Genomic DNA, 21,681 nt, shown 5'->3' with positions numbered 1-21,681 from the left:
AAGTTACATTTCAGCCTATAAATCATCTATGAAAATCCAATCATAATTGAATGACATTCTAAAGTCAGAATAGAAACAGGAAAGTATGTAATAAAGAATATTTTGAAAAGCTACATTTTTGATTCTAGTTATCTTGGTGTATTTGAGGGGAAAAGACAGATTAGATATCTATGCGTAGCAAAAGTTAAAGCGTAGGAGTCTCTCCCTGCTGATGCTGCTGGTGCTGGTGTTTGGTTATGTCTTGTGAAACCCCTTGCATAACTGCTGACATTAGTGGGTCTCGTTTTGGCACCACAAATTTGCAAAACCACCTTTTTTTCTTTAATAATGTGTGGAACTGATTCAAGAAGAGGATATAAGCTATAAGAAAGGGACATACAGTACGAGAGGAATGCTTGCTTTTCTTGTGGCCTGCTGTTGGTCAGAGGCGCTTTAATTTTTTGTTGTCTACATTGACAGATTGTTTCTTGTTACAAAACCCACTGGAGGTGCCGCTGTACAATGCACATTATTAAGTCAGGCCATCTTGTTACAATTTCCCTCTTTTCATTAACATGTGCTTGTATTAGGTGATTATAAGGGAGAAATAACTCTGAAAATACCTACAAACACATACAGTCTCACCAACGGTATCAGGCTTATCAGGTTATGTGGATATGCCCCTGATCCCCTCTCATCCATCGCTCTGGTAGAAAAGACATTCAGCTCTTTGTTGTTGGCTTTAAGGGACGTAACAAGAGCCTGCTGAGGTGACGGCTCTGAAACACAAAGGACCTCTGTGTGTGTGTGTATGTGTGAGTGTGTGTGAGTGTGTTTTTGTGAACTTGAATGAGGCAGACTAAGAAAATGTCTCTCTGTCCTGATTCCAGATGTTCTTCTCTTCTTCTTTTTTTGACTGCTCCCTTTAGGGGTCATCGCAGTGGTTCATCTGCTGCAGTCTCACCTCATCATGTATGTGACACCAACCCTCTGCTTGTCCTTCACGGCATTCATGCATCCTCTCTTTGGTCTTCTGTGGTCTTTTCCTCATTTCTGGCAGCTTCATCTTCAACATCCTTCGTCCATTATATCCACTATGCCTCCTGTGCACATGTCTAAACTGTCTCCACATTGCCTCTCTAATGTTTGCTCATTAGTAAGATTTCCTGATGTTCCACCCCGAGGAAACAGGTTTTTCTTAAAACCCAGAAGAATAGGCATGTTTAGCTGTGCCCACTGTGGCCACCACACTGGTGTGACTGTTACCAACAAGTGGTTAAACCCCATTTTAATCACTGCAAGTATCACAAGTTCCCAGTATATTTCCACTCATTTTCCCTGTAAGTAGCACAACTGCAACCATGACTGGCTCCTACCGACATAGAGCAGGGCTTGTTCCCAAAGCAGCTCACATGTACATCTATAAGTGGGTTAGCCTTCACTTGTTAGCAGTTCAATGGAAATGTGACTTTCTGAAGTGTTTGTCAATTTGGCTGATTTGAAACAGCATGAATCTCCAGCTGTTAGAGAACAATATGTTATTTCCCTGCAGAAAGTAACCAACCAAAAACCTTAAAAAGGCAGAAAGCAAAACAAATATCTGTTTAAATCACGAGATATGATTTAAGCACATGCTCTGGGGATTTTCTCTACTTTGTGAACTGAAGTGATTGACAAACCAGGTGGGACTGCAGTGGAAATTTATGAAATACCAGTATTCCTTCAAATATTTGCTTTGCTGATAATGTTCCCTCAGCTTGTGTAAATGATGGGTCATTTCCTTTCCTCCCATATTATCCAGGTTGTGCACTTGTTGCGTCCTGAGAAAATGGCTAAAAACAAGTACGCTGACATCTAGTGAGCACATAAAGCATTACCTTCTTTTCATTTACATAGCAGAAAGTTGTTTTTCTTCAGATCAGGACTCTGAAATTTGCAGGATACACAAAAAAGACCTTGTGTTGAGTTCTACTGATTTATTAGCACACACGAATACACTGAACAGTACAAAATAATGCATTTTCAGAGGTGCTGAGTTGTGTATTTAGAATGCTTCAGGTAAACCTTAACGATCCATGACACCACAGCTCAGTTTTACTACTTATAAATTAAAAAATAAAAATAATAATAACACAGAAGCACTCTGGTGGCATGCAAATAATCTCCTCTGGCCTTTTGTAACATCAAAAGGACCTAGCTAAATAAATAAAGGATATGATGATGGGCTTAAACATACACAGTTCTAATTACAAACTCAGATAATCAGCAGTATTTGAAACATTTTATGCCATTAGTCCACAAACACTAACAAGAAAGCTAAACGAGTAAAGCTTCAGCAATAATAAAGCATAACAACAACATATTATTTAAAATCACCCTACGGAGATTTGAATCTTTGCCATGCAGTTAACAGACATAAAAAAGCACACTTCTTGAACTGCTATATCTATATCTGTATTTCAGAAGCCTCTCACCTTTACGTATAAGCTTATCTAAAAAAAGACAGAAGATCTTTGAGGGATTGCAGCATAACTGCACCTCCTCTGTGACCTGTTCACGCTAAACTGCTTTAGCCAGGTGATTATGACACAGTCATCTTCACAATTACAGTTTAACTGATCAGTTTTATTCCCTGTAGGCAATACATTCATATGCTGTCAAAGTGTTTTTTCCATTGAAATTTACTGTGCACAGAAGATACCCGCCCCCACTCCCAGAAAAGGAGTCTACCTATGTTAAGAGACCGTAGTGGTCATTCATCTACATTCACTTTGATTTACAGTGGGGTGCAAATGGGAGAGATCCGGGTGGATTCACATGGCTGTCCAGGTGGTACCCAGGGTGGCTGTCCTGGTTCCTATGCCTGACACCAACACAGCAGTGCTGTGTGTCAATCCAGCCAGACGTCCCCCAGTCCAGCTCACATCACAGGCTGGTAGCACACCACGTCATTGGCTACTAATCTCATTCAGCATGCAATATGTACACGATTATATACAAAATATGTACACACAACAAAAAAGTGCAAAACAGCATTGCTCGCATCTCAAAGGCTTCACATTTCTTATGTTTCTGTTAAAGCATTTTTCTTTGTGCTCTTCTGAGCAGCCGACTGTGAGCAGGCAGATTTTCTTCACTTCTCTGGCATTTTGATAGAGCGGAAAAAGATATCAGAAACCCACGCTGTCAACTCTCGACAAGAATTGAGAGTGAAAGCAGACTTCAGTTACCCTGATTTAAATATGCTTCTAATTTGATCTCTCTGTTACACAAGAAATCCAAGAAGCACAAACAGGCCAAGACATCACAACGCTGGCTTTCCTCCTCCAGAAAGAAGAGGGAGCTGGGATCTCTGTGTTACATCACAGAGTTTGCCAAAATCTCACAGATAAAGAAAGGAATGATTAAAAGATTGAGGATTTTGGAAGAGATTTCTTTAGGCTTGGCTAAGCTGTATTTAGTGTCTTTGAAGACCGCTGATGCATTTTGCTAAGTGCTTTAGCCTGTGAATCTGTTTCAAAGGCCAGCTCTGACTGAATACTCCCACAGTAAGGCACCAAACATGGGCTGGGACTGTGGCTCGAGTGCAGCATCAACAACGTTCAGCAGAAACATCAAAAGCTGCCTCTGTGTTACTGCATATAGGTTGAAAAAAAAAATGCACGGTACTTGAAGTAAGAGGGATTTTTTAAAATATGTTTTTCTGCTTTTTAACTGCACTATCTGAGCCTTAAGGCAACAATCTTGTCAACTCAAATACCACAACATTATAACAAATTAAATATTGAACTTTAACCACATGAAGGGAATAATTAGTAGGGATGCACATAAGAAAAAATACAGAACAGAAACATACAATGTGGTAACATCACTTCAATCGACAGTTTGAGTTTTTGGGAAATAGCCTTATTTATTATTTATCCCATCATTTTCACTTGTTTCTGCTTATTGTGAATTTTGAGCCAGGAAACAAAATTCATCAACATCCCTAAACCTCACAAAACTGGAAAGTGTATAAATCACTGTGAGGTTTAGAGGTGTTAGACCGTTTCTTAACTACAAAAACAAACTTGCTGGAGTCCACATTTAATAAGCGTATTTCCCAAAAGAAAAAAGAAAAGTCTGTGTGTTCTCCATCCATTTCATCTAAAGAGGTGATTTGAGGGCTTGTAGTGCAGCGTGAGCTGGCGTGAGCTGTAGCCGGACATGCCGATACCCACGAGACCCAGCAGGAAAGCCATGCACGGCGTAGCAGGGCCCTCCCGGCTCTGCACCACAGTCTGGGCTGCCTGGGTCTGAAAGAGAGAGCAGGGGTCACCACCACCACTCAGCAGCTGCGACAACCTCCACCACCGGGCACCACCATCATCGCCAGGGATGATCCTCCTGGTGATCCTCCTGGCTCTGGCTGCGGTTGAATCAGTGAACAGGTGGCCCTGGTCGCACACCTGCTTCAGCCCAGCAATCGTCTTACCATAAGGGAACAGCCGTGCTAGAATCTCCACTTTTGTGAATATTAAGTATTTGTTCAAGTATTTGTATATACTACATATATATATATATTTAAATATAATGTTTTTCCTCTACACCCCCCCCCCCAATTTTTTTGCACATGTCGAGGAGCGTGTCAGGCTACATTTCACTGTGTGTTATACTTGTATAACTATGCATGTGACAAATAAAGAACCTTGAACCTTGAAGCACCCCATACAGCTGATGCCGGTGTTTCAGTCCTCTGTGGGGGGTTTTGGAGGGGTCTCAAAATTTAGTGCCAATCCAACACATGCCCTAAAGTCAGACACAGATTCAGTTACTTTCTGAGCTCAACACTGGTGTGCCAGGCACTATCCAGTGAAAACTAGGAGTCTCCAAATGTATTTATTTTATTTTATAAATGGAGAGATTGAGCGTTATATTATGAACAGTTTTTTATTTAAATCTATTTTTAGATGTCTGAAAAATTGACTTACACAGAGCTAAAAACATGAATATTCTCCATATTTAGGATATAAAGTTATAAATAGTTAGCAAAGGAGTACAGCCTTTTGTTATATTGCTCATAAAAATGAAGTTCTGTTTACACAAATCACAATCCTGTTTTACCGGAGTACGAGTTAAGCTCCTGAACATAAGCTGGGATGAACTGAGCCACAGTATTCTAAAACCAATACAGTCCCATATACCCTCCAGGGCCGCATGCCATGCTTCTAGAGATCTAATTAGAGGGCATTAACCTGACCCCAGGAAGCGAAGGAATCTCTGACTCAAATCCATTTAAGACAGGCTGCTCTAATCCTCTATCCTCAATCCGACCATGACACACACTAAACCTGGCATTTTGAGCACAGCGATGACTTAGTGGAATCATTTTCAAAAAGGATTTGTGGTGGTGGCCAGTGTAATGCAATAACAGAAACCTAATTTTTACCTATGTTATGGAAAATTCTTTGCTCAAATGGCTGCAAAAAGAAATATTACTGAGGTGAAATTTGTCATGGTTTCGTTTAAAATCTACAGCCTTTTGTTTTTCTTTTACTGAAGCACAGTTAAATTTGTAGGGCCTCGGCTCCAGAGCTCAACAGTTGTTTGTTGTTGGAGACGCTGCCTCCACTGTTTGTGCCACTGCAGATGTCCCCTAATGTCTACCCAAAGAAGAAAATTACCTCAAAGCATCTTACGTACCTGGAGGTATCTAATATATCCAGGGGTCAGCCGAGGGATGCGGAAAAACATTGTTGTTGTTGTTGTTCTCGCTGATGCTTCACAGGTGAGACCACAAAACCCCTCTGCGAGTTTCCCTCAGGACGTTCAGCCAGGCAACTGTTTCACTGGTTATCCCTCTGCTTCTTAGTGTTATGTGTCTCTTCCCCAGCCTGAGTGTGGAGGCAACAGCAACTCTCCCCCGTGTCCAAAAACACACACGCAAACACACCTCACCCACTCACTCAGACACACACCTGCACAGTGATGATCTCCCCTGAAGGAGTCCAGCCTCTGTAGGTAGTATATAAACCCTTGACCTGATTGCGTAAGCTGGTCACATGGTTTTGGACGGTGCTTGTGTCTTCATGCGGTTGTGCATTTGTGTCACTGATGGATTAGCAGAGCTATTGGAGGTGCAGTGAATTATTATCATACTTGTGAGCGGTGTTCCAAGTCCAGTGGCCACCGAAACGTTCAATCAACCGACGACAAAGCAGCATGGGATGTCTGCAGTCTAGATCTGCTACCCATTGAAAGCATTTTGTTTATCAATGGAAATCTGCTCTGTCAAGGATGCGGAAACATTTTGCACACAGAAACATCAGTTTCTGAATGAGAACATATTATTCAAAATATTTCTAAATAACAATATATTATATTTTTAAAAACATGTCTGTTTCCACCCTTTGGTAGAATACAGTACTTAACAAATTTATATACGACCAGCCATAAAAATAAGACAGCAAATCATTTTTAAGTCTCTCTAAAAGCCTCCTTAAACTATGTTTAAATTTTGTCAAAAAACAAACTGAATTCATGTTTTTATTCCCCAAAATTTGAGCTGGGACACTGGACACTTTCACAACTAAAACTAAAGTTTCTGTTTAGGTAAGTAACTATAAATAGGCATGTAAAGAATAATAATGTGCGCTACTGTTTTATTTTTCTTCACCCTTCCAAACTAACCATACTTGTTCAGTCTTTTTCTAACTGAACTTTAACATTTAACATGCAAACTGAGGCCTGTAGAGTTTGAGATGTAGCTCTTGGGGTTTTTGCAGGTTCTCTGAGCATTGCATGGTCTAACCTTGGGGTGAATTTGGTGGGACACGTGCCTGAATGGTCCAGACCAGCAAACATCTGCTTTTATAGAGGTGTTGACACTTGCTGATGATCAATTAATTAAGTGCATTTAATTAGCAATGCCTGGCTGCTACTTTCCAGCTGATGGGGTGAGGCAGAATCAATAGATTTGTGTTCTAGCAATAAACATGCCTTACTATGGAAAAGGCCATCTTCACTGCTCAGTAGGAGTCAGGCCTGCTATGTAATAATGGTGACAGTGTTATTGTCCTGCAGTTCAAAAATTGGAAAATAAAAACTGTAAGGAAGCAGGACTCTGGTTATGTGTTTGGTGTCACGAAAGTGAGGATTTGACACTTGCTTCCAAGAAGGATTTCACAGACTCGGTGGTAGCATGTGACTGACAAGCTGCATCACAGAATGAAGAATGTGGAAACTTAATAACTCTCCACTATCCACAGTGCTTTGCTCGGTGCTCGGATTTTAAAAGTACACCAAAGGGAATATAAATTTAGCCTGTGGAAGAAAAATTATTTTCACTCCGTGTGCAGACTGTCTGGAGCCACAAAGGTTATGTTCACTTGTTCCTGAGTGCCTTTCTTTCTCACAGGAAAGTATACAAGATACTAATATTTGTCTTGAAGGGAGAACAGCTCAGGATGTCTTGAGTCACATGCCAGGAACAGATTAGCTCAATCTTATAGACATGCAAGTGTGATTAAAGGAACCTCTAATCACTTAATCACTCAAAAACAGTGCATTTTAAGTTTTCTGTAAATTTGCCTTCGCTATTATTAGGCACGGATAAATACAGATTCCTTGAATGCGACTTCAAGCTGCCTAAAGCCAGGATGTTGACCTTAGTATAAGCAGACACAAGCGAGTCATATGATTCTGCAGCAGACTGAACCACTGTAAGAGAAATCCATATAAAGTCTATCAATAATCTGTTATTCAGGAAAGTTGTGAGGCTAGTTTTAGGTGGGTACCTGAGAACCCGAGAAGTACATAAAGATTATTGGACATTATGGGCTTAGGAGTGGGTTGAACTGGGGAAACAAGTCCCTAGCAAGCGTGAGAGTGACTCCTGAGAAACAGTGATATATGGCCAATAAATGAGATCAGACGAGGAAGCCTCAAAATGTGTGTGTGTTTTTGTTTTTTTTAAATTTAACAAACACAAATACAATATGCAAAAAACAGGCCTTTTTCAGTTACAAAAGAAGCATATGTAAGTTCATTAAGAAAATAATTCAGGGCATTTTTTGTCCATCATATAGCACTAAGATCTAAAAAATTTTATTTTTGCTAACATACTCAGATTATTTGTCAGAAAGTCTTTAAAATATGTTTAATTGTTAAGAGAAATAAAATTTTAAACAAAAAACAAACAGGAGAGGGCAGCAACACTCCAGTCTAGTCTGTCTGCCTCAGAAGAAGAAGAAGAAGAAGAAGACGACGTCTTTACGCATCATTATTGCGCGTCCTCAGGTAAAGAAGGACCCACGAAGGCTCCAAAAACAACGCGGGCTAATGTAAACTTCGAAACCGTATAGTCACTACAAATTCTCCATATAAATAAACTGTAACTGGGAAAGCCCGAAGCATATACGGATGTTACGTTCTGTCGATGCTGTGTTACAACAGAGGAGTGAAGTTTTCCCTCCGAGCTGGTAAAAACGAGCCGGCTAACGGAGCTAGCTACCGACCAAAGCTGCTGTGGCTGCGCAGTTTCGTTTCAGCTGAACTCACCGAAAACACCCAGTAGACCTGCCAAGTCTGTTCTCGTTAGCTGACCAAATATACTTTTTAAATCGACATGGGTCAGTCTGCAAGACACCTGCAGCGAAAGCAGTAGATAACGGGTCATATTTGAAGTTTTTTTTCTCTCTCACCTTTGAAGATTTAACGTTTTATGTCCAGTCCTGGTAACGCAGGCTAACAGGTACTCCTCGGGTTTCCTGTAACGTTAACTCTGTTCTGTTTATGCTAATTTTCAATGTAACTAAATAATTTGACCTGCTTATTATATTCTTAATTGATGTTTAGCCGTGCCTTATAGCAGCTATCATAACAGGAAATACACAACACTAACTTTGCGCGTTTCTTTCTTTTTGTTGTCTTCATATTGAGCATTCATATTTTATAAAACATTTAAGGGTTACAGCAAAAGTTTGTTTCTATCCTCAGCTTTTTTAAAAATTGTTTTGACAGCCTAAAGCGACATCTTAACCATAATACAAAAATTGTCGAGGATGAATATTTTTTAATTAAAGTGATAATGAAATCATCAACTTATTCTATATCAAAGTGATAAACTTGGATATAGATATAGATTCTTAATTTTTTAGTGAAATCACTGAGAATCACTAAGCCACTAGTCTTGAGCCGTCTCTCATTTCTTTATATTTTGCTAGAAAAATGGGATAAAACATCTGCGAACATAAATGGAAATACAGTTTAAAAGGCACAGCGATAGTTTGTAAAATTCAAGAAAATGAATAATTAATATGATCACCTTTACTCTCAACATTGCCTTGAACTCTCCATGGCAAGCTTTCTTGTAGTTTCTTTAAATAGCCTTCAGGAATAGTTCTCCAGGGCTTTTTTGAAGGACATCCAAGGCTCTTCTTTGGTTGTTGGCTGCCTTTTGTTCTGTTTTTTATCAAGATGATCCCACACTGCTTGAGCAATGTTGAGGTCTGGGCCTTTGGGAGTCCAATCCATGACTGATAGTGCTTTAGTGTGCGCTTTTACTGAATTAGCATTGCGTTTGGGATCATTGTCATGCTAAAAAATAAATGAAGCTGTTGCCAGTCAGATGTGTTTGAGATGGTATTGCGTGGTGGATCAGACTCTGGCAGGACATTAATTTTGATTAGATCTCCAACACCACTTGTTGAAATGCAGCCCAGAACATGAAAAGCCTCCATCATGTCTTACAGATGGCTGTAGACACTCACTGTTGTACCTCTCTCCTGACCGCACTTCATACTGTCAACAGTTTGAAACAAAAGTTTTCATCTTTAAGTATGGCTTCTTGACAGCCAACCTTCCACTGAGACCATTTCTGATGAGACTTAAGTGAACAGTAGATAAGATAAGATAACCTTTATTAGTCCCACATGTGGGAAATTTGTCAACTGAAGGACTTGATGCATCTCTCAGGGCATGTCATGTGCTGTAGATAGTTTTTTAGGTCTGCTATTTCTTTTTTTTTTTTTTTTGTCCTCCTTGTGTCCAGTTTCCACAATTAAAAATAAAGGAAAGAAAGTCTGGCTGTTCGTAAGCAAAATATGAAGAAATGGATGTGTCTTAAAACTTTTTGCAAAGTCCTGTATAAATATTAATTTTGTCCTGTAAGAGCTTGTTTGACCAAATGTTTGTTTTTTAATCCATTCATCAGTCACTAAATTAAATCATTAGTAAAGAGTTCATAAAATATGAGTCCATCTCATACATGTTTGCATCATGTGCCTTTGCATTTTAGTTGATATGAACTTGTGCTTTAGTCATCGTAGTTGTAGCAGTTGCTTTATTCCCATCACATATCTTTGTTTTCTGTGTTATAATCTGTATGTTGTTATTCTTATTTTTTTACTGTTATCTTCTTGGCTCTTTTTCAGCCGTAATGAAGAGACGAGCCGATGTGTCTTTTGCATCACTTCATGGGACAAAGAGGCATCGTGATGACAGCAGTTCAGATGACGAGTCAAGACTATCCCGTCAAGGTAGATAATTAAAACAAACAAAGACAACAAAAGAAAATAGTCTTATATATAGGTACAAACCCGATCTTTTCTTACTATAGTTAAAACTGAAGCACCTACTAGAGATTTTTGGTTATACATGGGCCAACAGCACACTAGTATCTCAGTTTCTATTGTTAACTAAATCATTAAACCAGGCGAAGATCATTCCTGCCTTCAACTGCCCAACCAGTTTTATTTTATATGTGCTCTGAAATTCTAAACTAAGGATGCCTCTCAAAAAGCCCCTGCCACAGCAGCAGCAGCATACAGATGATTATGTGGAGGAAGGTGCCACTGCAGGCTCTGGGGAAGCTGACTTTCAGTTTGAAGTTAACTCCAGTATGTCTGCTGAGCCTAATCTGGCCTCTTTGGCCAAGGTGAATAAGACATTCATACAAATTCAAATGGAGAGAGATAAAAGACAGGAAAAGAAGGCCGCCAAGCAGGAGGAGAAACTGGGCGTACTGTCACGTCAGGTCATGCAGCTTCAAATGGACCTTGAAGACGTCAGAGCCGGTCAGCCAACACGAGTTCCAGCCGGAGAACCTACGTTACAAAGGTTAGAAGAGTCGGACAACATTGAACATTACCTTTCCACCTTTGAAAGACTGGCAGAGGTCTCTAACTGGCCACGGCAACAGTGGGCTGTCCGACTAATTCCACTGCTGACAGGGAAGGCGTTAACTGCTATTCTGGCCATGGACCCAGCATACACCAAAGACTATTACCTGCTGAAGACTGTTATCCTGAAAACGTATGAGATTAACAGAAATGCTTACCGCCAGAGCTTCCGATCTTACAAGACACCTGCTAAAGAATCCCCCCAAGAATTATATGCACGTCTGAAGCATTTGTTTTGCAAGTGGGTGGCTTATGACACCTGCACAAAAGAAGACATTATGGAGAAGATGGTCCTTGAGCAGTATCTTAAAGTGCTGTTCCCAAAGGTGAAGGCTTGGGTCAAAACACACAACCCAAAGACTGCTCAGGAGGCTGCTGACCTGGTTGATGCCTACTTGATTGGTCACAAGGGACCAAGGGTTAACTGCTATGCTGGCCTTCTCAGACCAACACGGGGTAAGTTTGGGGTAGGTGGTGGTTCAGCAAACTGTAGTAGACTATATTAAACCCTTCTGCTTGGTAAAAAACAAACACACAAAAAAGTGTGCTCTGTTTAAAATCCTGTAATATTTACTTCCCAAGATACACTCTCTGTCACTTTTAGTAAACATACTGATAAACGGGACATTGTATCCCAAATACGTTCCTAAAGAACTGTGGGATGTAGAAGACAGTACCTGTGTGTACATAGATGTAGTTTGAATTTGCCCACTGTATAACTCTGCAAGCACATGAAGTACATACTTTACCATGACTTTCGAAAGTAGCAGCAATTCCTGAGTTGCCATATCCTGTTCTTATTCTGTTAAATCTAATACAAGAGAGTAGCACCACATTGTGTGGGAACATCACCAGGGCTAGAAGAACGTAATCAGAGGCTCCAGAAATGTTAGAAAAACCAGCGTTAGTTAAGCTAGACCCTTTATGCTCAAATTTGGCCACAGGTGGTTTTGCTCGGATCGTATTCAGTCTCAGTTCACTTCTGGAGAAGCTACACCAGTAACACACGCAAGCTAACAACGTGGATCTCAAGGGCAGCATATGAAGAAAGGCTGGAGAGGTGCAGAGGGCAGTTTGGAGGAAATGCTGGTTCTGTCCTCAGTAAAGGAGTTACCTTTTCTCAAGTGGAAAAAGTTGATCCCATCATGTCTAAAGTCAAGTGATACTTGGACCTGTGGGTTGGTATACAAAGTTCATTCCTAGATTCTCTACACTCTATAACTTGACAAAGAAGAACCAGGCCAGTAGGGTTCAGTGGATTGTGTGGAGTGGAGTGTGAAGAGCCCTTTCAGACCCCTACTGAAGAGTTACAGCAGATATTCATTGCTCAGGCTGATGCCTGTGACCTGGGCTTTGGAGAAGCCCTGCTGCAGGTTGAACCAGGAAGCATGCATGCCAAGTATTTGAGGATGCAGAATGAACGCCTTGGCATAGAGTGGGAATTGGACTTAAGTGTGACTTGTTGGGAAAAAAGTTCATCCTCTAGAATGGCAACCAAGCACTATAATCACTGAAGAACATGAGAGATACCCCCTCCAAGATAACAAGGTGCTTCCTGGCTGTGCAACCCCTTTGACAATCTCTACAAGAGTGTAAAACAGAACTGCATAGCTGACTGCCTCTCCAGGATCCCGCAGGTGTTGTCTTCAGCAGGAGGAGGGGGAAATTGCAAGTCTAGAAAATTTACATTTTCAACACACTAGCAACTCAATTATATTATTCTGTTTCAACAAGCCAGCAAAATCTCATAAAAATATCAACTACATGGGAAAAATGAGTGCATGATTTGTTCCTGTAAGAGGAGCTAATCATAAGTGTGCTTCCACCCCATTGAGCCTGTTCTCATTTACAAGTATATTAATGAAGATATGGTCAGCCATTGCAAAGAAGAATTTTGACCTAGTGAGAGTCCTTTCCAGGTGCAGTGGTATACCAGGAATGGACATGAGGCTGTAGCTTTTAAATGTATTTTATAGATGCGTAAGATGGTCTAAGATTGTTACATTTGATGGATAATTCGTGTGTGTGTGCGTGTGTGCGTGTGTGTGTGTGTAGACTCTAGTCAAAATGACTCCCTTAGTGACCAGGAGGATCAAAGACCCGGGTTCTCGATGCCCTCCATATCATCATCATCATCATCCTTTGATACCCAGGACAATGATGCCCCCTCGCAGGCCTCCGCCAAGTTCGCTATGTACAACAGTGTGTCACAGAAGCTCATGGTAATGTATCAAAACCCTCTCTAAGCTGAGGTGTTTGACAGTTTCTATGTATTTTAAATTTTTTTTTTGGGGGGGGGGGGGTTTCAACTTTTCAGAATATTTCCAAACAACAAAGAATTTGACCTTTGAGTTTTATTAACTTACTTGATTTTTTGCTATTTCTTACACTTTCAGGCCAAAATGGGCTTCAGAGAGGGCGAGGGTTTGGGTAAGTTTAATCAAGGACGCAAGGAGATCGTGGAGGCTTCTACTCAGCGAGGGAGAAGAGGTCTGGGTCTCACGCTGCAGGGTTTCCAGGGAGAACTTAATGTTGACTGGCGCGATGAACCCGAGGTAGGCAGTAGTCCTTTTTGGCATTTGTGTTTTTTAATCTTTAGGTTTGAAATAATATATGTGAATGATCAATTAACTGTCACCTGATCTCTGTTTTGTCTCTTTTCCTGTTTGTCTGCACAGCCCAGTGCTGTTGAGAAGGTTGATTGGTTCCCAGAATGCACCACAGAGATCCCAGACGCTGATGAGCTTAGAGACTGGATGATCCAGGGACCGGTAAAACCAGAAACTCAGATTCTCACTTACAGATATGCATGCATTGCTTTTGCAGTCTATTTATATAATTCCTGATTTTCACTCTGGACAGAGAAAACTTAAAATTGAGGATGAGACTGAGTTTTGCACAGAAGATCTTTTGCACACTCTTCTACGATGCAAAGTGAGTTACATCAAGTATTTGCTTCTGTTAAATTTATTCCCACAAGGTATTTAAATTGTGGCAAGTGTACACCGGGAAAAAAATGATGGAAGGGTCATAGATAACACAAGTTTACATATTTCTCAGCTGTGTAATCACTGCGCCTCTGTGATGTTTAGTCAATTTTTGATGACCTGGAGGGCGAGGAGATGAGGAGAGCGCGGACACGCTCCAACCCTTATGAGACTATTAGAGGCGGTATCTTTCTCAACAGGTCAGTCTTTCGGTAGTAAAACACAGGCAGGATGAGTAGCCAGTGTCAATAATATATAAGTAGTTTCCTTTTTTAATAGTAGTTTGCTGCTATGAGTATTAATTTAGGTTGCTTCTTACATTTTTTAAAATTTTGCACAGCATTCTATGGCCTGACAGCCGTTTAAAGACAATGATGAGCTGTATTATGTGCGTTGTGTATTTAGAGCAGCTATGAAAATGGCCAACTTGGACTACTGTTTCGACCATATGTTCACCAACCCAAAGGATTCCCAAGGGGTGAGTGGGTCAGCTGATTAATACTGAACTTTTTTAGTTGTATCACAGCACAAAGTTCCATATAAACAGATGGTGACATAAATCTTCTGTCTCATTATGCAGAGACCTCTGACGAAGGACCGCGAGGGCGAGCTTCTTTACTTTGGTGATGTGTGCGCAGGACCTGGAGGCTTTTCAGAATATGTGCTGTGGAGAAGACGCTGGCATGCCAAGGGCTTTGGCATGACGCTGAAAGGACCCTGCGACTTCAAGCTGGAAGATTTTTATGCAGCACCGAGCGAGCTGTTCGAGCCTTATTACGGTACGTTTACAAAACCCGCACGTCACACCCAGGGGACAAGAGACACGGCTTTGTGTTTCCAGTGATGAATGATTCAGTGAAATCGTCACCTCTCTGCATCCCAGGTGAGGGAGGCGTGGAGGGTGACGGTGACATCACTCGGCCTGAAAATGTGACTGCCTTCCGAAACTTTGTCATGGAGAGCACGGAGAGGAGAGGGCTTCATTTCCTCATGGCAGATGGGGTAAGACTAATATTTGTAGGATATGAGGATAAAATAAAGGTGGACAAACTTCACAAAGGTTATTATGGCTTAATGTTTGGATCAGTTTCAGTATGGTCTCTGTTTTTTCCCAGGGCTTCTCCGTGGAAGGCCAAGAGAACCTCCAGGAGATCCTGAGCAAACAGCTGCTGCTTTGTCAATTCCTCACTGCAATTTCCACACTCAGGACGGGTATGCATGTCTCTTTAAAAGCTTGTAAATTGACACACTCACTAGTGTTCTTAAACTTTCTCTTTAACCACCTGTCACAGTACAGTGCACATGTGCAGTATGTTTATAACCCACATTATAGCTGTGTCCCAAAACATAGGCTGCATCCTCCCGAGGCCGCATTTGTAGACCAGTTACGTCACAGCGACGCGAAGAAGGCTGTCTTCGCGTCCGGCCAACAAATGCGTCCTCCTTTTCCCCAGATTTGAAGGATGGGTCGGGTGTATCCTTCGTGGCCCACCATATCCCAGAATTCATAGCACAGCCCAGCCAATTCCAGTTTCCAACAATGGCTGCCGCTACTAAGTTTTAATCTTAATCTTATTCATCTTTATGGGTCACAAAATATACCTTTAAGATATTTTCAGGCGAGAAAGTAGCTGTGTAAACTTCAAATATCTGCTTGGTTTATCAAGACATCACATATTTGCAAAAGTGCTGGAACGTTTTCGGAGACGTCTGTTACCCAAACCGCTCGATAGCAAGCCGGGGGGTTCAATGGTCACTCGAGTTTGCGAGAACAGCAGACTCCCGGCTTCATTGTTTTCAGGCCCCCGCGGTCTTTCGCTACTCAGGCTAAACATGATATATAAGTCGCTCGGATAACTTAAAAATGTTATTGTTGGGCTTTTTTCAGTGTTTTATTTGTTCCTGAGTAAATCGGTTTATCTGAGATCAAAGTTATTAGATTAGATTAGATTAGATTAAATAACTTTATTAATCCCTCAGGTGGGTTCCTCTGAATAAACGTCAGACAAAAAACTGATTAAACAGAAGTGTGAGATGGTCGAGAATTTACGCCAGCTGTTATATTTTAGATAGCAAGGAGCAGACGGCCGAGTTTATTAAACTCCACCGAAACAGCAGTGACGCAAATCTGAAGGCTAGACTGTCCCATTTCACAGCCTTGCACTTCTGGCCTTCTCGGTCTTCGAAGGACCCGGCTCATGTAGACCGCGAAGGACAGGTCCTCAGGAGGATGCAGCCAATGACTTTGGACACAGCTTAAGTCTCACTTTCTCTCCCCTAGGTGGGCATTTTGTCTGTAAGACTTTTGACCTCTTCACTCCCTTCAGCGTGGGTTTGGTGTACCTGCTCTACCTCTGCTTCGAGAGGATCTCACTCTTCAAACCTGTCACCAGCAGGCCTGCAAACTCTGAGAGGTGAGCCCACGTTATAATGTGTCTTTGTACATGTGAGAATACGATGAGAGTGTGTTTGTAAAATAGCTACATTTTCTGCCACCTACACGCTACACTTCAGAAGCTTTTGTGGCATCCCATTCACCAAGATGGGCTCATAGGGATAGCTCGCCAGGGTAAATTGTGCTGCAAGTCTAAACTGCTGCAGATTAAATCTCTCAGCTCACTGCAGGGAAAGTAGAATGATCTATAGATCCGATGTAGGATTTATGAGGGGGTTTATGTAAGTGAGGTTACAGATCTCTTCTCACATTGTCATCCACAGGTACATTGTGTGCCGTGGCCTGAAACCCGGCTCAGACGCAGTCAGGGAATACATGTTCAGAGTCAACCTGAAGCTGAACCAGCTGAGGAACACGGACAGAGACGTTACAGAGGTGGTTCCGCTGAATATCATCAAGGATGACACTGACTTCTACCAGTTTATGGTCAACTCCAATGAGAGGTAGAAACACTCAGAATCCACAAAGCCTTCAATCACTGCTCATGAAACACAGTGACTGACAAAGATGGTGTTTAATTGTCTCTTCAGCCTTTGTGCAGTCCAGATCAAGGCCTTGGCTAAGATCCACGCTTTTGTTGTAGACTCGTGAGTAAACACTGTTGAACATTTATCTTTGCTGCACTATAACCACGTGTTTGACATGGTGTTTTTGTCTGGAAACTGACTGGGTTACACTGTCTCTAGGAATCTCTCAGAGACAAGGCAAGCTGACATCAGGAAGGAGTGTTTGAAGCTCTGGGGAGTGAGTACAGAAGCCAAACTGAAAGAGAATTTTGAAAGAATGACTTAAAAAAGACAAGTTTTTATGTGCACTTTATGTTTATTTATGTCAATTTTTAGGTCCCAGACAAGGCCAGAGTCGCTCCTACTTCGTCAGACCCAAAGTCAAAATTCTATGAGCTGATTAAGGTCAGTTAATAAATTTGGGTTTAAATCAAATCCTACTGGGTACTGTACAGCGCTGATAAATGAGCTCTGCCATACAGACCGTAGAAACGAATGAATAATTAAAAGACAAATGATTTTTTCATGTGAAACAGTGTTATAAATAGGCTCATTAAACTTCTGAATGTGTCTCACTTTCTGCTCTTTTTCTGCTTCATATCAGAGCTCAGACGTGGAGTCGTTCCAGTGTAAGCCGACTCCTCTCAACTCCACCACACTCGAAAAGTTGCGCCATGTCCTGGACTACAGGTGCATTGTGGGAGGTGGAGAGCAGATCTTTCTTCTAGCACTGGGGGTGAGTTGGATGAAAAAATGTGGTTTGTGTGACACGGAAAACAAAGCATAACAAGAAGCACTCCAAGACCTCAAACCTCCACCAAGGCAGTGTCATAAATTCTGTTGTGTTTGCTCTTTGTTTTGATTGAACACTGTAACTACCCCAGAGACTTTACCGTCTGCGCGACTTTGATCAAACCTGGTTTTCGATGACTTTTGCAGAAGTCTCAGATTTACACCTGGGATGGGAAAATGCCTGTGCGCTGGAAGAAAATGGAGAATTTCAAGCTGGAGCTGCCAAGAGATACACTTCTAAGTGTAGAGATTGTCCAAGAACTAAAGGGCGAGGTGAGAGAATGGACTAAAACTCTGTGACAGACTCAGGTTTTCTTATCACTTATTATTCTGATCCTCTTGGACTCAAATTTTCTGTTTAAACATTTTTTAAGGTATCGACCTTTTACAGCTAGCCTCAATCAGAATGCGTGACTTGCATTGCGGTTTATGTGCAGCTGAGTAGGATGCTTTCTGAGCTGTGTTACGCTCTCCCTTTGGTCCTCAGGGCAAAGCTCAGCGCAGAATCAGCGCAGTTCATGTAATGGATGTGCTAATACTGAACGGCACTGATGTAAGAGATCAGCACTTCAATCAGCGGTGAGACATTTTTATCCACTAGCTTAAAAATGGGTCTTTGTATGAGAAAAAAGTAGAAAATCATTAAAAAGACTAGTAATGTATTCCCTGTATATTCAGTTTTATATTGTAATAGTTTCAGATAATCTTCGTTGTGTCTGCTAAATGATGTTTGTTATGTTTCCAGGATCCAGATGGCTGACAAGTTTGTGAAGGCGGTGGCTAAACCCAGCAGACCAGACATGAACCCCATCAGGTACTCCCATCTGCCTTCTTTTAATTTTATTTTCTTACTAACTAAATATTAGTTTATGCAATCTCACATGGTTTATAATACTTAAAAATACTGCTTCCAAGTACTGCTGTGGTAGTTGTGATCGAACGCTGAGCAGAAATCTTACTTGCAGTTTGGTAAATTACAAAGATTACAAAGCATCTTTTTTCCCCCCAGAGTGAAGGAGGTTTACAGGCTGGAAGAAATGGAGAAAATCTTTGTCAGGTATGGGAAGAGAACCCTTTGAGTAGCTGCCGTGTATATTTACTACTGCAGCTTCTTAGATTTGTCCTGTTTTTCAAGATCAAGGCTCCTTTTATGGCGCTTGTCAGAAAAACTTGTCATTTCCTTCCCCACCCAGACTAGAGATGAAAGTGACAAAGAGCTCAGGAGGTGTCCCACGTCTGTCCTACACAGGCAGAGATGACAGACACTTCCTTCCCACGGGCCTCTACATCATCAAGACTGTCAATGGTCTGTATGTTGTGATTTGTTTTAACTGCGAGCACAAACAATGCTGCGAGCAAAATGTCTTTATTTATTTATTAGTAAGTAAATAAATGCGGGATTTCTTTTCTCCTCCACCATTCAGAGCCGTGGACGATGGCGTGCAGCAAAAACTCCAAGATGAAGTTCTTTTATAATAAAACAACCAAGGAGTCGACCTATGCAATGCCACCGAACTCTGCTGCTCCTTTCCAGTATGTAGCGTCCTCTTAATTTCTCTCTTTATTCCAGAGATTCACATTTGAAAAAGTTCATATGCTTTTTAAAATAAAAATAATAAGTGAATGTAAATATTTTAAGATCTCATAAGTAGGGCTGTTCGATATAACGATATATATCAGATAACGATAAAAAAACGTCTATCGTTTCATTTTACGCTATCGTTTGTTTTGTGGTGTCGCAAAATAAACTGTTTATGGCAATATTTTTTTTATTGTTTTGATGGTCACTGTAGAATTTCTTAAAGTTCTCTCTTTCTCTTATATTTAGTAACCACATTTAGTAATAACCACACTACGGATGGACAAGCGACTGTTTTTATGCGTTGTCATTAGCAACAATGATCATGTGGCTCCGCCATCCGCTTGTTTACTTTCCACATAAATCTTTCACAGTAAAGCTGAAATTCCTGTTGAGATTTTTCAAAATAAACTGAATCACGTGACAGATGAGCAGCCAAAAAGAGCCGTCAGGTGCTAAAAAATAAACCTTAGAACAGGCTTTTCCCCGAAGCACGCCGTGTAATAAATACTCACGAAGAAAATTGCGGCCGTTTCAACTTATGTAACACTCGACTCCAGGTACACGGCGCCCAGCTGAAAACACTTCACGCAAGTCGAGTTGCCCAAGATTCACAGAATTAGCTGAAAATGTAAACTTTTTGTGATATATATCGTTGTCGGGACGATAAATGTCTTCTATCGGGAAATTAGATTTTGGTCATATCGCACAGCCCTACTCATTAGCTCATGTTTTATTCACAATAGAACACAGGAAACGTGTTAAACAGCATTTAAGCTGTTTCACTATTTCATGGAAAAATATTGACAAATTCTTTTCCTTGCAGCGTGTGCCACTCCGAGCGGCTCTTCTGGGCCTGGGTGGATGGGGTTATAGTTCATGATTCTCAAACCAGAGTGGACCCTGAGAAACTGTCCAAAGATGACGTGCTGTACTTCATACACCAGCATTACCAGCCCTGAAAGACTCCCAGTCACAGGGCTTTGTCAGCTGCAGACTGTACACAGAGTGCGCTGGATTGTGAAGCCTTGGCAAAGAGTACAATCCAGTTCACTAATCGTCATTTCATTTAACAATCAAAGGACGGTTATTAAAATGACTTTACAGCTGATTGTTTTTATGAATCCGTTGCTTACTGTCTTGTTAAATATCAATAAACTGCTTTATGACCCTTTGGAAGGTACCTCCATGTTATCTTGTTATCAGGTTGGAGTTGTTTGCTGCTGTTTTTAGCAGTGGCATGTCCTCGTAAAACTGACGTTTGACAGACCGGTCTATTTTTCAGTCTTTTCCACTTCCTTTGACTCGACCTTTGATTTTGAATTGTAATGAGTAGCATTGCCTTATAGGACAACATGGAGACAAAGGTGTTTGCTGTGCCCTATAGATTCAGTTTCTCCAGTTCCTCCTCAATGCCACTCTTGTTTTTGTGCACACTGCATTAGCAGTGATAGATGGGGTCACAAGGTCAAACTGTGAATCCACATCTGTAATTATTCTTTCTTCTCACCATGACTGGTCTTCTAAAGAAAACACACGGGTCTGTTTGCCTCATCTTTACACTAACAGTGTCGCGGTGCTTTCCTTTGCAAAACTGTGTAGCATGTAAATCACCCTTTAAGTCGTTCTCACAGTCATTTCAACGTGCATTCAGAGATGGAGCAGCTCTCTCCTTTCCACGCTTCTCTGTCATCTAGACTGTGGGAGTGAAGTTTGGAAGGTGTCCCCTTTAGTTTTGAGGTTGTTTGTACCCCACCTGCTCTTTAAAATTGTGCCTCCATATCTTCTAGTTGTGTGTCTGGTTTTTGTTTTGTTTTTTTTAATGCTGCAAATGAGTTATTTTTCTGGTGTAAATTTAGCTTTCAATCTCTTTGATGTAAATATTAATAAGTAAATAAATGGGAGATGCTGTTCCCACAATATATGTTCAACTGCCTGGTGATATTGGGTGGAGACAGTAGTTGGAGTAAAGGCTGGATTAAGCTGTTAGAAGGCAACGGGTGTGCTCATATACCAACCAAATTACACAAGTGCACACAACATTTTGTAGCTTAGTTGTTTTGCTCACAGCTTTAGAAATGTGGTCAGACTGTGGGAATTTGTTATTGTAGATTCAGTAAAACCCAATTTGAGCCCAGTATAAGAGAAATAAAGCTTTGGGAATACTAATCTGTTCACTCTGGAAGCATGAACCATTATGAATCTATTTCACCTGCTGTGTAAG

General features: G+C 41.1%; 1 protein-coding gene across 2 annotated transcripts; it reads left to right on the top strand.

The window, feature by feature from the left end:
- Positions 1-8,203: 8,203 nt before the first annotated feature.
- cmtr1 (cap methyltransferase 1) lies at positions 8,204-21,381 on the top strand. 2 transcript variants are annotated; one of them, XM_085431858.1, is made up of 24 exons: positions 8,204-8,256; positions 10,392-10,496; positions 13,194-13,360; positions 13,535-13,693; positions 13,817-13,909; positions 14,001-14,072; positions 14,231-14,325; positions 14,531-14,603; positions 14,706-14,904; positions 15,009-15,127; positions 15,241-15,337; positions 16,407-16,539; positions 16,844-17,023; positions 17,111-17,167; positions 17,267-17,324; positions 17,423-17,491; positions 17,691-17,822; positions 18,026-18,151; positions 18,366-18,457; positions 18,624-18,692; positions 18,888-18,935; positions 19,072-19,184; positions 19,303-19,411; positions 20,284-21,381. In XM_085431858.1, the coding sequence occupies exons 2-24, from the start codon at positions 10,397-10,399 to the stop codon at positions 20,417-20,419; spliced, it is 2,496 nt and encodes an 831-aa protein (XP_085287984.1). In that variant the 5' UTR covers positions 8,204-8,256; positions 10,392-10,396; the 3' UTR covers positions 20,420-21,381. The 2 variants fall into 2 exon arrangements, with proteins under 2 accessions (XP_085287984.1, XP_085287982.1); XM_085431856.1 differs by having other exon boundaries at positions 8,232-8,710.
- Positions 21,382-21,681: the final 300 nt, after the last annotated feature.

The sequence above is a fragment of the Copadichromis virginalis genome, linkage group LG15 (assembly GCF_057382275.1).
Source record: "Copadichromis virginalis isolate Kocher_CV1m ecotype Utaka linkage group LG15, C_Virginalis_male_GT1.1, whole genome shotgun sequence".
NCBI classification, from domain to species: Eukaryota; Metazoa; Chordata; class Actinopteri; order Cichliformes; family Cichlidae; genus Copadichromis; species Copadichromis virginalis.
The sequence above is the reverse complement of the archived record's forward strand: the minus strand, read 5'-3'. Positions and strand labels throughout refer to the sequence as shown.

Bases quoted from the DNA above. Each gene is read 5' to 3' on its own strand.
- cmtr1 (XM_085431858.1), top strand. From the start codon at position 10,397: ATGAAGAGACGAGCCGATGTGTCTTTTGCATCACTTCATGGGACAAAG. The intron at 15,338-16,406 runs GTATGCATGTCT...TCTCTCCCCTAG, and splicing joins AATTTCCACACTCAGGACGG to GTGGGCATTTTGTCTGTAAG. The intron at 19,185-19,302 runs GTCTGTATGTTG...TCCACCATTCAG, and splicing joins CATCATCAAGACTGTCAATG to AGCCGTGGACGATGGCGTGC.